This window comes from Canis lupus, chromosome 32 (assembly GCF_048164855.1).
Source record: "Canis lupus baileyi chromosome 32, mCanLup2.hap1, whole genome shotgun sequence".
NCBI classification, from domain to species: Eukaryota; Metazoa; Chordata; class Mammalia; order Carnivora; family Canidae; genus Canis; species Canis lupus.
In genome coordinates, this window is record NC_132869.1 from 13,975,268 (window position 1) to 13,989,556 (window position 14,289).

General features: G+C 35.4%; 1 protein-coding gene across 3 annotated transcripts in view; it reads left to right on the forward strand.

Moving 5' to 3' along the window:
- Positions 1-14,289, forward strand: part of WDR76 (WD repeat domain 76) — a 52,170-nt gene that overhangs the window by 27,168 nt on the left and 10,713 nt on the right. For all 3 annotated transcript variants that reach the window (XM_072809614.1, XM_072809612.1, XM_072809611.1), the window contains 5 exons: positions 1,907-2,033; positions 3,427-3,528; positions 3,625-3,668; positions 4,524-4,677; positions 9,657-9,815. In XM_072809614.1, coding sequence (XP_072665715.1) covers positions 1,907-2,033; positions 3,427-3,528; positions 3,625-3,668; positions 4,524-4,677; positions 9,657-9,815 — 586 coding nt within the window. The remainder of the gene's footprint in view (positions 1-1,906; positions 2,034-3,426; positions 3,529-3,624; positions 3,669-4,523; positions 4,678-9,656; positions 9,816-14,289) is intronic.

Sequence of the window (14,289 nt, forward strand, 5' to 3'; positions counted from 1 at the left end):
CTGTTCTATAGTCCTGTGATTAGGTCTCACTCTTTTAAAGGAGGCTTTGTCTTTGGATAGTGAACTTCACGAGTGTTTTAGTTTCTTTCCTCCCCACAATAGGTGGGAGAGGATGATTAAGTGTGGGCTGGAGTTGGGTATTTCCTTTTTCTCAGGTTAAGTTCTGATAATACCTTGGCAGGGCAGGCTCTGGTTAAGTAGTTCTCCAGAGAGCACACCTTGTTAAGAAGAACAAAGTGCTCTGGTGTATTTCAAAATGGTCCTTTTCCCCCTCCTACTGTGGGAAGCATGAGGGGATTTTTCTCTGATACTTACTGAAGACCTAGTTGAGTTTCCAGATGTAAATCTCACAAAATAGTGGGGTGAGTCCCACTTGAGGGTTTTTTTTTTAAGACTTCCTTTTTTTTCTTTTTATTTTTTTTAGAGTAGTTTCTTTTTTATAACAAAACTGATAGGAGGGTACAGAGGTTTCCTGTATATTCCTCTACTCCTACATATGCATAACCTTCCCCGTTATCAACATCATTCAGCACAGTGGTACATTTATTAATAAGGATGAATCTACTCTGATACATCATAATCCCCTAAAGTCCATAGTTTGCCTTAGAGTTCACTCTTGTACATTGTGCGGCTTTGTACAAATGTATAATGACATATATCCGTCATTTTTACCACCCTAAAAATTTTCTGTGTTCTCTCTGTTCATCACCTTACCACCTTCAACCGGGCACTTATCTTTTTATTGTCTGTATTTATAGTTTTGCCTTTAATAGAATGTCCTGTATTTCAGATCATACAGTATGTAGCCTTTTTATATTTCTTTCTCTTAGTAATATGCATTTAAGGTTTCTCCTTGTCTTTCATGGCTTGATAGCTTGTTTCTTTTTAGTGCTAAACAATATCCCATTGTTTGGATATGCTATAGTTTATCTATTCAGTAAGTGGAAGACATCTTGGCTGCTTCCCAGTTTTGACAGTTGTGAACAAAGTTGCTGCATGTTTTTATGTGGACCACTATGGAGTGTTTAACTTGTCCATGCTGACTGAGTCTCCAGTAACTGGTCAGTTATAGTTTTCCTACCTTGGCATTTGTTCCTATTGTGGTTTTTGTTCTTCACTTTCCATTTCAGTAAGCCATGACTCTATATTTGTCTATTTCTCCAGTGTTGAGGCTAGCAGTTCATACTGTGTTCTTGCCTCTCTTAAGGATCCGAGAAGAGTTACTGATTTTTTAATCTATTTACCTTTTAACTTGAAAAGAAAGAGTGGTGAATTTCAAGTTCCTTATATGTGGAACTGGAAATTGAAAGTTTTGAACTACTTTTTTAAAATGAAAAAGTAGTACATTAAAAAGTAGGTAGGGCATGTATATGATTTTAAAAAGTAAACTGTATGGAAAGAAATGCAGTGAAACATTTAAATATCTTTTTTATTTTAGATCTTAGTTCTCCAGGCCTTCTCTCTAGAAGAAACCACTGTTAATAGATTCATGTATATTCTTCCATAGGTAATCTTAGCATGTACAAATGTATGTGTGTACATAACCCTTTTCTAAAAAAACAAATGGAAGCATATTCAACATGTGCTGGACCTTGTTTTTGCTTCTTCTATCTTAGAGTTCATGTCATATCAGCATGCAGAGATCTATTTCATTCTTTTAATGGTTATATATTATTCTGTTAGAGATGTATGCCATAATTTATTTTAACACCTCTTACCTCACCATGATGGAACATTTATGATTTTATTTAAAAGCATGGAAATATCATAAATGTTCAACTAAGATCAATGTGGTTATGTATATACATCCTTGTAATGTGAGTATATCTGTGAGGTACATTCCTGGAAGTTCTCTCCTTAATAAATTCATATAACTCGTATAACGAATTTTTTCCCATTCCTTTAGGAAAAAGCCTAAGAAGAGAGAAAATGAGACTGGATGTAGAAGGTCAATGAGACTACTAAAAGTAGATCCTTCAGGAGTGTCTTTACCAGCAACTCCAACCCAGCCGACATTAATAGAATATGAAAATGTAAGAAAGGGTAAAAACAGTATATTACTCAATATACTACTGAAAAATTTGAAGTGTTTTAAACTAGATTAAAAGGTCACTAAATTATGCTTAATTTGTACTTTGTTAATATAATACTTGACTGTTTCTAGATTACTGAGTAGGATTTCAAAGTGTAAAGATTAGTTTGGATTCTGTTTTTCTGCAGGCTTACCTGCTGTGGAATTATGGACAAATTACTTAACCTTTCTGAGCCCCAGTTTCCCCATATTTAAAGTGGCAGCATTATAGAAACCTCAAAGAGGTGTTGTGGGAGTTAATTGAAATAGTATCTATAAAGTTCCTTATACTGTGTTAAGGGGTGAGTGAGTAATCAATAAATGGTAGTATTAATGTAATTAATAATGCATAGTATGTGATAATGGTGATAGCCTCTTGCTGTAGTATAACTTCGTACTATCAGTGAATAGAAAGAGTTTTATTTACCAAGTTTATTGTCTAAATAAGATGATAATTATACTTCTTATTCAAGAGCACCCACTGTTTTTAATATCATATCTAAGTGCTTAATTATAAATTGGAGTATAGCATTAATTAGACTGGTGCTTTGGGAGCTAATTGCAAATTAAAGTGCTTAGGAAGAGTAGCTTTTCAGTTTTTTTGAAGCCTCTACCCATGATAAATATATTTACATTGAGCTCATTAATGCCACATAGCTGAAGATCAATACTTGTGAAATGATACTTACACTTATTGCATGTGATGTACATTTTGTATTTTCTATTCTTATTCATTAAAACATTGCTGGTTGTGATATATTGAAAAGATTTTATTTATTTTTTAAATTTATTTATTCATGAGAAACACAGAGAGAAAGGCAGAGACATAGGCAGAAGGAGAAGCAGGCTCCCTAAGGGGAGCCTGATGTGAGACTCGATCCTGGGGCCCAGGGATCATGCCCTGAGCTGAAGGCAGAGCTCAACCACTGAGCCACCCAGGGGTCCCTGAAAAGATTTTATGATCCATGGCTGACAATGTGTGATTTAAAAAACACTAGCATAGAATAATTTTACTCTGAGTAATGAAATTGAACTGATCTGAATCAATTCCCAGCAGTTCCTGTTCTTGGCAGTATAACTTTGGACAAGGTAACTTCTCTAAGTTTCATTACAATCTCTTTAAAATGTAGTATCTCATTCACTGAATGATTGTGATGATTAAATGGGGTAATATGTGTCATTAGTGTACAGGATATATCTGGCAATTGAGCAACTGTTTTGGAGTGCTAATGATGTGTCACCTATATTGTTGGTAGTGAAAGTAAAGTAGTGAAAAATTTACATTCTAGGGCAGAGAAACAATCAATCTGTTTTATTTCTCATTTTATTCTTTATTTTCTTATTTTTTATATCAGCCTATGTTACCTCCTGGGCCTTTAGAAATGACTCCTGAAAATCAAGATGCTGACAGTGAGCTATTTAAAAGATTTCTACAGACTTGGGCAGAAGTGAGCAAGGTATCACTTGGGAGGGCTTACAGCTTTTAGAATTATCTGTTAAGGAAGTTTCAGTACATATATTAATTTAGTATTTGGTCTTTTTCATTGTTTTAGACAAGTGGTAAAAATACTGAGAAGGACTTACCTAATATTAAAAGGTGAGTTAAAATCCCTTGCCTTTGTTTTATGTTTTCTTCAGTCTTTAAATTGTAAAGACTATATACCATCCCTGGAAGTTTTGAAAATTAGTTGAAGAAATTATCTGTAATATTTCCACCGTAACAACTGTTGTTTTTATATGTGTCCTTTCAGGTATGCAATACCATTATGATATAAGCTTCATAAATGCAGAGATTTTGTCTCAGTAACCAAAACCAGTGCCTGGTGCATACTATATATTCACTCATTATTTAGTAAATGAATGAATCCATGTACATTTTTAGTTTATTGTGTTCTAATGTATATATAAATTTGCATTATGCTTTTTCTGTAATATAGTGAAAAATATTAATATGTTATTAGTCTTTAAATTTATTGAATATTGCATACAATCTCATTTAATAGGTGATATTTATTTAAACTTTTGTTACTCTGTTGGTAGTTGGAATTGTCAATTTAGTGTGGTTAGTTGTGTATTTAGTTATATGTGTGTTTATGTATAAGTGTATACGTGTGATACTGGGTTAATTCTTTAGGATAGATTCCTGAAGTGATATTAATGAGTCAAATATGGCGGACATTTTGTGGCTTTTAGTATACATTGTTGAATTGTTTTCTAAAATCTTTTTTTTTTCTGAAAACCTTATATAAATTTACTGTGCCACTAGCACTGTTAATGAATGTATATGTTTAAATGCAACCTGCTACCTTTTATGAGTAAAAAAATAGTATCCCATTGTTTAATTTCTTTGGTTACTAGGAGGTTGACTATGTACTATCTCTTTTTTGAATCATCTTTTTAGTTATTTTGATTACTGATTGGTTTTACTTCTGAAATTTAACTTTTTTCTCAGCTATAAAGCTAATTTAAATGGCATGGTCATTAATGAAGATACTGTTCGTAAAGTTACCAAAGGCTCAGTATTCTCTGTGGCTCTCCACCCATCAGAAATTAGAACTTTGGTAGCAGCTGGGTCCAAATCTGGGCAAGTTGGACTTTGGGATTTGGTAAGTTATTAATTTTTTGAAGATAATAGTTTTTTTTTCTTAAAGGTTTTATTTAGTAATTTGAGAGAGAGCGAGAACACAAGCAGGGGAGGCAAAAGAGGGAGAGGGAAAAGCAGGCTCCCTGCTTAGCAGGGAGCCCCATGTGGAGCTCTGTCCTAGGACCCTAGAATCATGACCTGAGCTGAAGGCAGATGCTTAACTGACCAAGCCATCCAGGTACCCCTGAAGATAATAAAGTTTGACTGAAACAATATACAGGAGAAGAACTTAGAGCCATGTGTTTTTAGATGTTACTTGAGATTTATAGTTTTGTACTTTGTGCTTTCAAATTTTAGAAATCGAGAAATTTTAGTTGGCTTTCTAGAACTTTAACATTTTTAATTTGAATATTTTTAGTCATCTGAGCATAAGTTAATTGCCAGGAAACTGTTAAACTTTTAAACATATATATGAAAAGATCACATGAAGTTCTCGGTTTTCTAACTATGTTAATCTTTAAAAAGAATTAATTAATTAGTTAATTTAATTAATTAGAGTGCGTGTGTGCACAAGTGGAGAAGGCAGAGGGAGAGGGAGAAGCAGATTCCCAACTGAGCTGGGAACCTGACATGGGGCTCCATCCCAGGACTCTGGGATCATGACCTGACCGAAGGCAGACACTTAACTGACTGAGCCATCCAGGTGTCCCTCTAATTATGTTTAAAATAAAGTTTCCAAGCTGGAAAATATCTTCTCAGGGGTCTGCTTAGGATGATCCCATTCATTTTTTTTTTTTTATGAGTCACAAATGGATGCTGAATTCTATTCACTGTAGATATAATTCTGCATGGATTGCTTTTGGTGTTTACAAAATTGAGAAAAGCCGGGATCCCTGGGTGGCACAGTGGTTTAGCGCCTGCCTTTGGCCCAGGGCGCGATCCTGGAGATCCGGGATCGAATCCCACGTCGGGCTCCCGGTGCATGGAGCCTGCTTCTCCCTCTGCCTGTGTCTCTGCCTCTCTCTCTCTCTCTCTCTGTGTGCCTATCATAAATAAATTAAAAAAAAAATAAAACAAAAGAATGCCCCTGGCTATCCAGAACCCCATGAGTTCAACACTGAAGGCCTGAAAGTGTTGCCTCCAAACATGGTGTCCCTACTTCAGCCTTCAGATCAGGTGGTCATTAAGGACTTTTAAGGCTTATTGCACATGATATGCTATAGAAAAGGTTGTCAATGAGATGGAAGAGAACCTCAGTAGAGAAAACATCATGCAAGTCTGGAAAGATAACACCATTGAAGATGCCATTGTTGTTCTAGAAAAAGCCATGAAAGCAATCAGGCCTGGGAGAATAAATTCCTGCTGGAGAAAACTGTCCAGGTGTTGTACATGGCTTCACAGGATTTATGACAGAGACAAGGAAATCATGAAAGAGATTGTGATTATAGCAAAAAAAAAATGGTGGGGATGAAGGGTTTCAGGATATCTTAGAGGAATTCAAGAGCTAAGAGACTCCCCACCAGAGGAATTAAGAGTGCTTGATGGAGAGGAATGCTTCTGATGATGCCAGATGATGAAGCAGTGTTAGAAAAATTGACATTAGACAATCTGGCAGAAACATTCTGATTATTTAAGACTGCTTTTGATTTCTTTTATGACGTGTACCTTTCTAGGTATGGGCACTGCAACTAAAGCAAATGGTGGAAGAAGGATTGGTATTATATGGATAGAAACATTTTTAGAGAAATGAAAAAACAAAAAGACAGAAATTATGATGTACTCCATAAAGTTACACTTACTGTGCCTGTTTCTTCTGCCTCCCCTTCTGCCTTCTCCATCTCCTCTGCTGCTGTCACTCCTGAGACAGCAAGCCCCAGCCCTTATTATCCTCAGCCAGTGAGGACAAAGACCTTTGGAATGAAACATTCCACTTAGTAAATAATCATCCTGCTGTACAGTTAATAAATTTATATCTGGTATATGTGTCTGCCTACATGTGAAAATTTAGTAACTATATAGCAAGAAATATATGAGACATTTGTGTCATTATCCTCATTGCCTAAGTAGTCATTGTGTAGGACAGGATATGCAAGAATTGTATGGAAGTAGATAGCCTATCCTTACATAGGCATAAGGTGAGTAATATTAAATATAAAATTAATAATGCTTTAGCTTTCTTACTGTTTTATAATTTTGCTTTCAAAGAATTACATTGTCCTACAGTATACTTTCTCTCTTATAATTGAAGAAACTTTATATCAGTCTATCATCACAAGTAAGTGGTTTTTTAAAAAAATGTAATAGTGTTTCAGTACTGCATTGTGGATATGACTAATATGGTACCCTATAAAAATTTTATAGGGATTCATTCATTAGTGTATAGGCTAGGCTACTATGAAGCTATTGTATTGATTACACTAGGCTATCATAAAGCAGTATTGGTGCCACTTTATTATCAATACATGAGTTGTTATACCTGTCAGTAAATATGAATTTCTTTTTCACATTATGTTTTCATTTTTGATGTTTAGTAGTAGTAATATATGTAATATCTCTAGTGTTTTGTATCATATAAGACAATTTTGACAGGTACTGACTGATGATTATCTTGTAAACTTATGGTATTAAAAACACAATGCAGTACTGTAAAGTGTATCTTGTTTTCCTTATGATTTTATTAATATTTATTTTCTCTAGCTTACTCTGTTACTCTATTGTAAAAGTACAGTATATAATATGGATAATGTACAAAAATGTGCTAATTGTTTATGTTATTATTAAGGATTTTGGTCAACAGGATATTAGTAGTTAAGTTTTTGGGTAGTCAGAAGTTACACATGGATTTTCAACTGCATGGTGAGTTGGTGCCCTTAATCTCCATGTTGTACAAGGGTCAGCTGTACTTGAACTTCAAAAATTACCTCATAGTTAAAATTTTTTTTTAAAGATTTTATTTATTTATTCATGAAAGACACAGAGAGGGATCCCTGGGTGGCGCAGCGGTTTAGCACCTGCCTTTGGCCCAGGGCGTGATCCTGGAGACCCGGGATCGAATCCCACGTCGGGCTCCCGGTGCATGGAGCCTGCTTCTCCCTCTGCCTGTGTCTCTGCCTCTCTCTCTCTCTCTCTCTGTGACTATCATAAATAAATAAAAATTAAAAAAAAAAAAAGACACAGAGAGAAAGAGAGGCAGAGACAGATAGAGGAGAAGCAGGCTCCATGCAGGAAGCCCAACGTGGAACTCAATCCTGGGACTCCAGGATCATGCCCTGGGCCAAAGGCAGGTGCCAAACTGCTGAGCCACCCAGGGATCCCCCTCATAGTTAAAATAAAAAAAAAATGTATTTGAGAGAGACAGAGGTAGTGAGACAGCATGAGCAGGGGAGGAGAGGGAGAAGCAGGGAGCCTGACATGGGGCTTGATCCCAGGACTCTGGGATCGTGACCTGAACTGAAGGCAGACGTTTAACTGATTGAGCCACCTAGGCATCCCATTGAAGTGTAGTTTTTTATTTAAGTTTTATTCATTCATTCATTCATGAGAGAGATATAGAGAGAGGCAGAGACACAGGCAGAGGGAGAAGCAGGCTCCCTGCGGGGAGCCTGTTGTGGGACTTGATCCCAGGACCTCAGGATCATGCCTTGAGCTGAAGGCAGAGGCCCAACCACTGAACCGCCCAGGTGTCCCGAAGTGTAGTTAAATTTAATACTATTAAAAATGGCATATATAGTGTGGTCTTTTTTTTTTTCTAAATTTCTTCTGTGTCATTCTATCTGTAAAAGTACATATAAAGATATCTATAATAATACCTTAGTATCTTGATAATTTTAGGATTTAAATTTGCATTTGGGGTGATTTTTAATAATTGTCTTTCTGCATTTCTGTATTTAATTTTTTTTTGTAACAACGGAGAGTTTAGTTTTACTAAAAAATAAATTCAATACACAAGTATGTGAAGATATTAACAGTGGTTAACTCTGGGTAGGAGGAGGAATGTATATGATTTTAATTTTTTCCCTTCTTTTCCCTTTAAAAAACTCTTGTTTAAATTTAAAATAAAAAAGAAGAAAACAAAAATGCTTGAGTATTTCAGAGCAGATTAAGCCAGATTTGGAGGGACACCTGGGTGGTTCAGCAAGGAGCATGCCCGCCCCCCCCCCATGAATAAATAAATAAAATTAAAAAAAAGAAAAAGAAAAACCAAAAGCCAGATTTGGAGATGATAGTTACTCGGGTTCATAATATGACATATGGCATAGGAATATAGCTTATCCAGATCTGAGAAGTGATGATTTTGGAATTGGTAATCCAGTTGTGGAAAGGATAATCCCTAGAAGTAGTACAATATTAATGTGGAATTGAAATACATGCACTTTCATGGTGTATTTAGGGGATACATTTTTTTGTTAAGTAGTCTTCATGCCCAGCGTGGAGCCCAATATGGAGCTTGAACTCATGACACTGAGATCAAGACGTGAGCTGAAATCAAGAATCGCTTAACCAACTGAGTCACTCAGGAGCCCCAGGGATAAAATCTTTTTTAAATTATCACTTTGTTTTTTTTTTTTAAATTATCACTTTGTGTCAGGACCAAATACCTTATGAAAATTGTGCTTAGACTGATTTATAGACTCATGCTGAGGAAACAAAGTGTTAATGGTGTTGATACTGTTTTTAGTAGTAGGGGAATTATGCTGTATATCAAATAAAGAGTAGATTTCTCATTTCCTGAGGATTTCATAATAGTAATTTTTTTCCTTCTGCACTATGAAAAAACTAGTTTGCTAGTTGTGAAAAGCTGGAAACTGTTAAATGTGACAATATTATTGAATTGAAAATCAGAAAAAATAATTTGATGATAATATAAAGTTTTTAGTTCTGATTTTCTGAATGAGACTAAGAAAAGATTGAATGTAATACAGACATAAATAGTTTAATCACAGAAAGTGTTCTACTTTTCACTAGTTTTTGTTTCTCTCCCCACCCCCGACTCTCTTACAGACTCACCAGTCAAAAGAAGATGGAGTTTATGTTTTTCAGCCCCACAGTCAGCCAGTTAGCTGTCTTTACTTCTCACCTGCCAATCCGGCTCACATATTGTCACTGAGCTATGATGGCACATTACGCTGTGGGGATTTTTCAAGGGCTATTTTTGAAGAGGTAAATATTAATATGTTTCATATTGATTGAGATGATATTCTGGATTCTTTGAAATGCTATATGAATGATTATTATACCAGTCAGAATGAGTGAAGTGGTATAAAATAGGAACTTTAGAACTACACTGCTTAAGTTTGAATCACAGGCCTTCTGTAACTACTTGTGTGACCTTGGAAGTTATTTAACCTCTTTGTCCCTCAATTTCCTTAGCTGTAAAATGGGATAGTAATGGTACCTATCTCATGATAAGTTAGTTGTAAAATGGGATAGTAATAGTACCTACCTCGTGATAACCTTATCACAGGATTAAATGACTTAAGGCAGATAAAGTGGTTAGAATGAATGCAGCCAGACACATTAAATGTTTGCTCTCATTACTTTTTAATTTGTGCAGAAAGCTTTATTTTGTATTACTATATTTTACTGAAGTATAGTTGATACACAATGTTACATTAGTTTCAGGTGTACTAGATAGTGATTCAGCAACTCTATACATTATGTTGTGTTCACCATAAGTATAGCTACCATCTGTCACCATGCAATGCTATTATAATACCATGGACTATATTCTCTATGCTATTTGTTTTATCCTTTTTTATTCCCATATTCATTCTAATACTGGAAGCCTGTATCTGCCATTCCCCTACATTCATTTTGCCCGTTTCCCCCCATTCCTGCGAATCCCTCTGGCAACCACCAGTTCGTTCTCTGTATTTAAGAGTCTGTTTCTGCTTTTTTTATTTATTTGTTTTTTAGATTCCATCTAAGTGAAATCATAAGCTATTTGTCTTTCTCTGACTTAACCTCACTTAACAAAATGTCCTTTAGGTCCATGTATATTGTCACAAAAGGCACGATCTCATTCTTTTTTTGTGACTAATATCCCATTGCATAAACACACACACACACACACACACACACACACACATCTTCTTTATCCATTCATCTATCAATGGATATTTAGGTTGCTTGCATATCTTCACTGTTGTAAGTAATACTGCAGTGAACTTAAGGGTACATATATCTTTTTAATTTAGTGTTTTCATTTTCTTTTGGTAAATATTAGTGGAATTACTGCATTGTATGGTTTTTCTGACTTTAGTTTTTTGAGGAACCTCTATACTGTTTTCTAAGGTGGCTATACTAATTTACATTCCCACAAGCCCAGCAGTGCACAAGGGTTCCTATTTCTCCACATCTTTGCCAATATTAGTTATTTCTTGTCTTTTTTGATAGTAGTTATTCTAACAGGTGTAAGGTGAGATCTCATCGTAATTTTGATTTGCATTTTCCTGATAATTAGTGATATTGAGCATCTTTTCATATATCTGTTGGCTATCTCCATGTCTTTGGAAAAATGTTCATGTTCTCTGCTCATTTTTTTAATTGGATTACTTGGGGATTTTTTTTGGTGTTCAGTTGTATAAGTTCTTTATATATTCATTTTATATATATAAGGGATATTACCCTTATCAAATATATCATTTGCAAATATCTTGTCCCATTTAGTAGGTTTTCTTTCTTTCTTTTTTTCTTTTTTTTAATGATTTTATTTATTTGTTCATGAGAGGCACAGAGAGAGAGAGGCAGAGACACAGGCAAAGGGAGAGCAGGCTCCATGCAGGGAGCCCGACGGACTCCTATCCCAGGTCTCCAGGGTCACACCCTGAGCTGAAGGCGGCGCTAAACCGCTGGGCCACCAGGGCTGCCCTAGGTTTTCTTTTCATTTTTTTGATGGTTTCCTTTGCTTACAAAACTTTTCTATTTTAATGTAGTTGTAATAGTTGATTTTTGCTCTTCTTCCCTTACCTTAGGAGACATATCTAGAAAAACGCTGGTAAGTCTGGTGTCAGAGATTACTGCCTATGTTTTCTTTTTTGGAGTTGTATGGTTTCAGATCTCACATTTAGGTCTTGAATTCATTTTTAATTGATTAATTAGGTTTTTTTTTTTTAAGATTTTATTTATTTACTCATGAGAAACACAGAGAGAGAGACGCAGAGACACAGGCAGAGGGAGAAGCAGGCTCCATGCAGGGAGCCCAATGTGGGACTTCCAGGATCACGCCCCTGGGCAGCAGGGAGGCGCTCAACTGCTGAGTCACCCAGACTTCCCCCTCCATATTTGTTCTTTCTCAAGATTGCTTTGCCTATTCGGGTTCTCTTATGGTTCCATATAAATATTAGGATTACTAGTACTAGCTCTGTGAAAAATGCTATTGATATATTTGTTGATAGGAATTGCATTGAATCTATAGATTGCTTTGAGTAGTATGGATATTTTAACAGTATCGTTTTTTTCAATCTGTGAGTATGGTGTATCTTTCCATTTGTGTTATCTTCAATTTTTTTAATCATTGTTTTATAGCTTTCAGAATACAGGTCTTTTATGTTGTTGGTTACATTTATTCCTATTCTTTTTGGTAGATTTTTAAAAATATTATTTGAGAGAGAGAGAGAGTTCGGTCAAGGACAGAGGGAGAGGGAGAGAAAGTCTCAAGCAGGCTCTGCACTGAGCATGGAGCCTGATGTGTAGGGCTCGATCTTATGAACCTGAGATCACAACTTGAGCTGAAACCAAGAGTCAGATACTTAACCAACTGCACTTCCAGGCACCCCTTTTTGGTGCAATTGTAAACGGAATTGTTTTCTTAATTTCTTATTCTGCTACTTTGTTATTATAAAGTATAACATTAATTTTGTATCCTACAACTTTCCTGAATTCATTTTTTATATCTAATAGCTTTTTGTTAGAGTCTTTAGGGTTTTCTATGTATAGTATCATGTCATATGCAGAGACAGTTTTACATTTTCCTTACCGATTTGGATGCCTTTTATAATTTTTTTTATCTGATTCTTGGATGAGGACTTCCAGTACTATGTTGAATAAAACTGGTGAGAGTGCACATCTTTGCATTGTTCCCGATCTTAAAGGAAAAACTCAATTTTCACCATTGAGGGTGATGTTAGGTGTATATTTGTCTTTTTTTTAAGATTTATTTATTCAAGAGGGAGTGTGCAAGTGAGTAGAGGGAGGTGGCAGAGGCAAAGGAAGAGAGAGAATCCTGAAACAGACACTGTGCTGAGTGCAGAGCTTGATGCAGGGCTCGATCCCAGGAACCCTAGATCATGATCTGAGCCAAAATCAAGAGTTAGCATCTCAACCAACTGAGCCTTCCAGGCAGTATGTACCTGTTCTGGACATTTCATATAAATGGAATCACATAATTTGTAGTCTTTTGTGACTTCATTCTTTTACATAACAATGTTTTCAAGATTCATCCATGTTGCAGAATATGTCATTACTTCATTCCTTTTTATGGATGAATAATATTTCACTATACAGACATATCACATTTTACTCATCCGTTCATTAGTTGATGAACATTTGGGTTGTTTCCATTTTTTACTATTGAAAATAATATCATTATGGACATTGATGTACAAGTTTTGTTTGAACATACACTTTCATTTCTTTTGGGTATATATATACCTAGCAGTGGAGTTGTTTGATCATATGGTAACTCTGTGTTTAGTAGTTTGAGGAACTACCAAACTGTTTTCCGAAGTGGCTTCACCATTTTACATACTCATTCACAATATATGAATATTCCAATTTTTCCACACCCTTGCCAGTACTTCTTGTTGGTGACTATAGCCATCCTAGTGAGTATGAAGTCTTATGTCATTATGGTTTGGATCCTCATTTCCCTAATGATTAATGATGTTTAGTGTCTTTTCATCTACTTATTGGTCATTTGTATTTGTTTAGAGAACTGTTGATTTCTCTAAATGTTGGATTTTTTGCCTAATTTTTAATTGGGTTATCTTTTTAGTATTGAGTTGTAAGATTTCTCCACTTTTATATTTAAAGTTAGATTTATTGAAGTATAAATTATATACAGTAAAATTTATTCTTTTAAGCGTATGGTTCTATGAGTTTTAACAAATTGTCTACACCTATGCAACTGCCACCACAATCAAGATATAGTAAATTACTGTCACCTGAAAAAAATCACCTTGTGACCCTTTGTAGTCAGTCCCCTCCCCTTCCCACAGTGCCTGACAACCACTGATATGATTACTGTTCCTATAATTTTATCTGCTCCAGAATGTCAAATAAATGGAATCATGTGGCATGGAGTTTTTTATGTCTTGCTTATTTCACCTAGCATAATATTACTAAGAGTCATCCATAATGTTGCATGTGTAAGTAATGTGCCCCTGATACTACTGATTGAAGAATTACCTTGTGTTAGGTATTATCTAAGAGTGCTTTATATATATTGGTAAGCCTTATCACACACTATGAAATAATGTTATCCCCACTTAACATTTGAGAAAACTGAGGTAAAGAGGTTTGTTGGCTTGCTCAGGGACATAAATGGCAGTGCTAGATTTTTCACTTTGGTCTGACTCCACTGCAATTAAGCTTCTGCACTTAACCATTGTAATATACTGACTGAATACTTCTG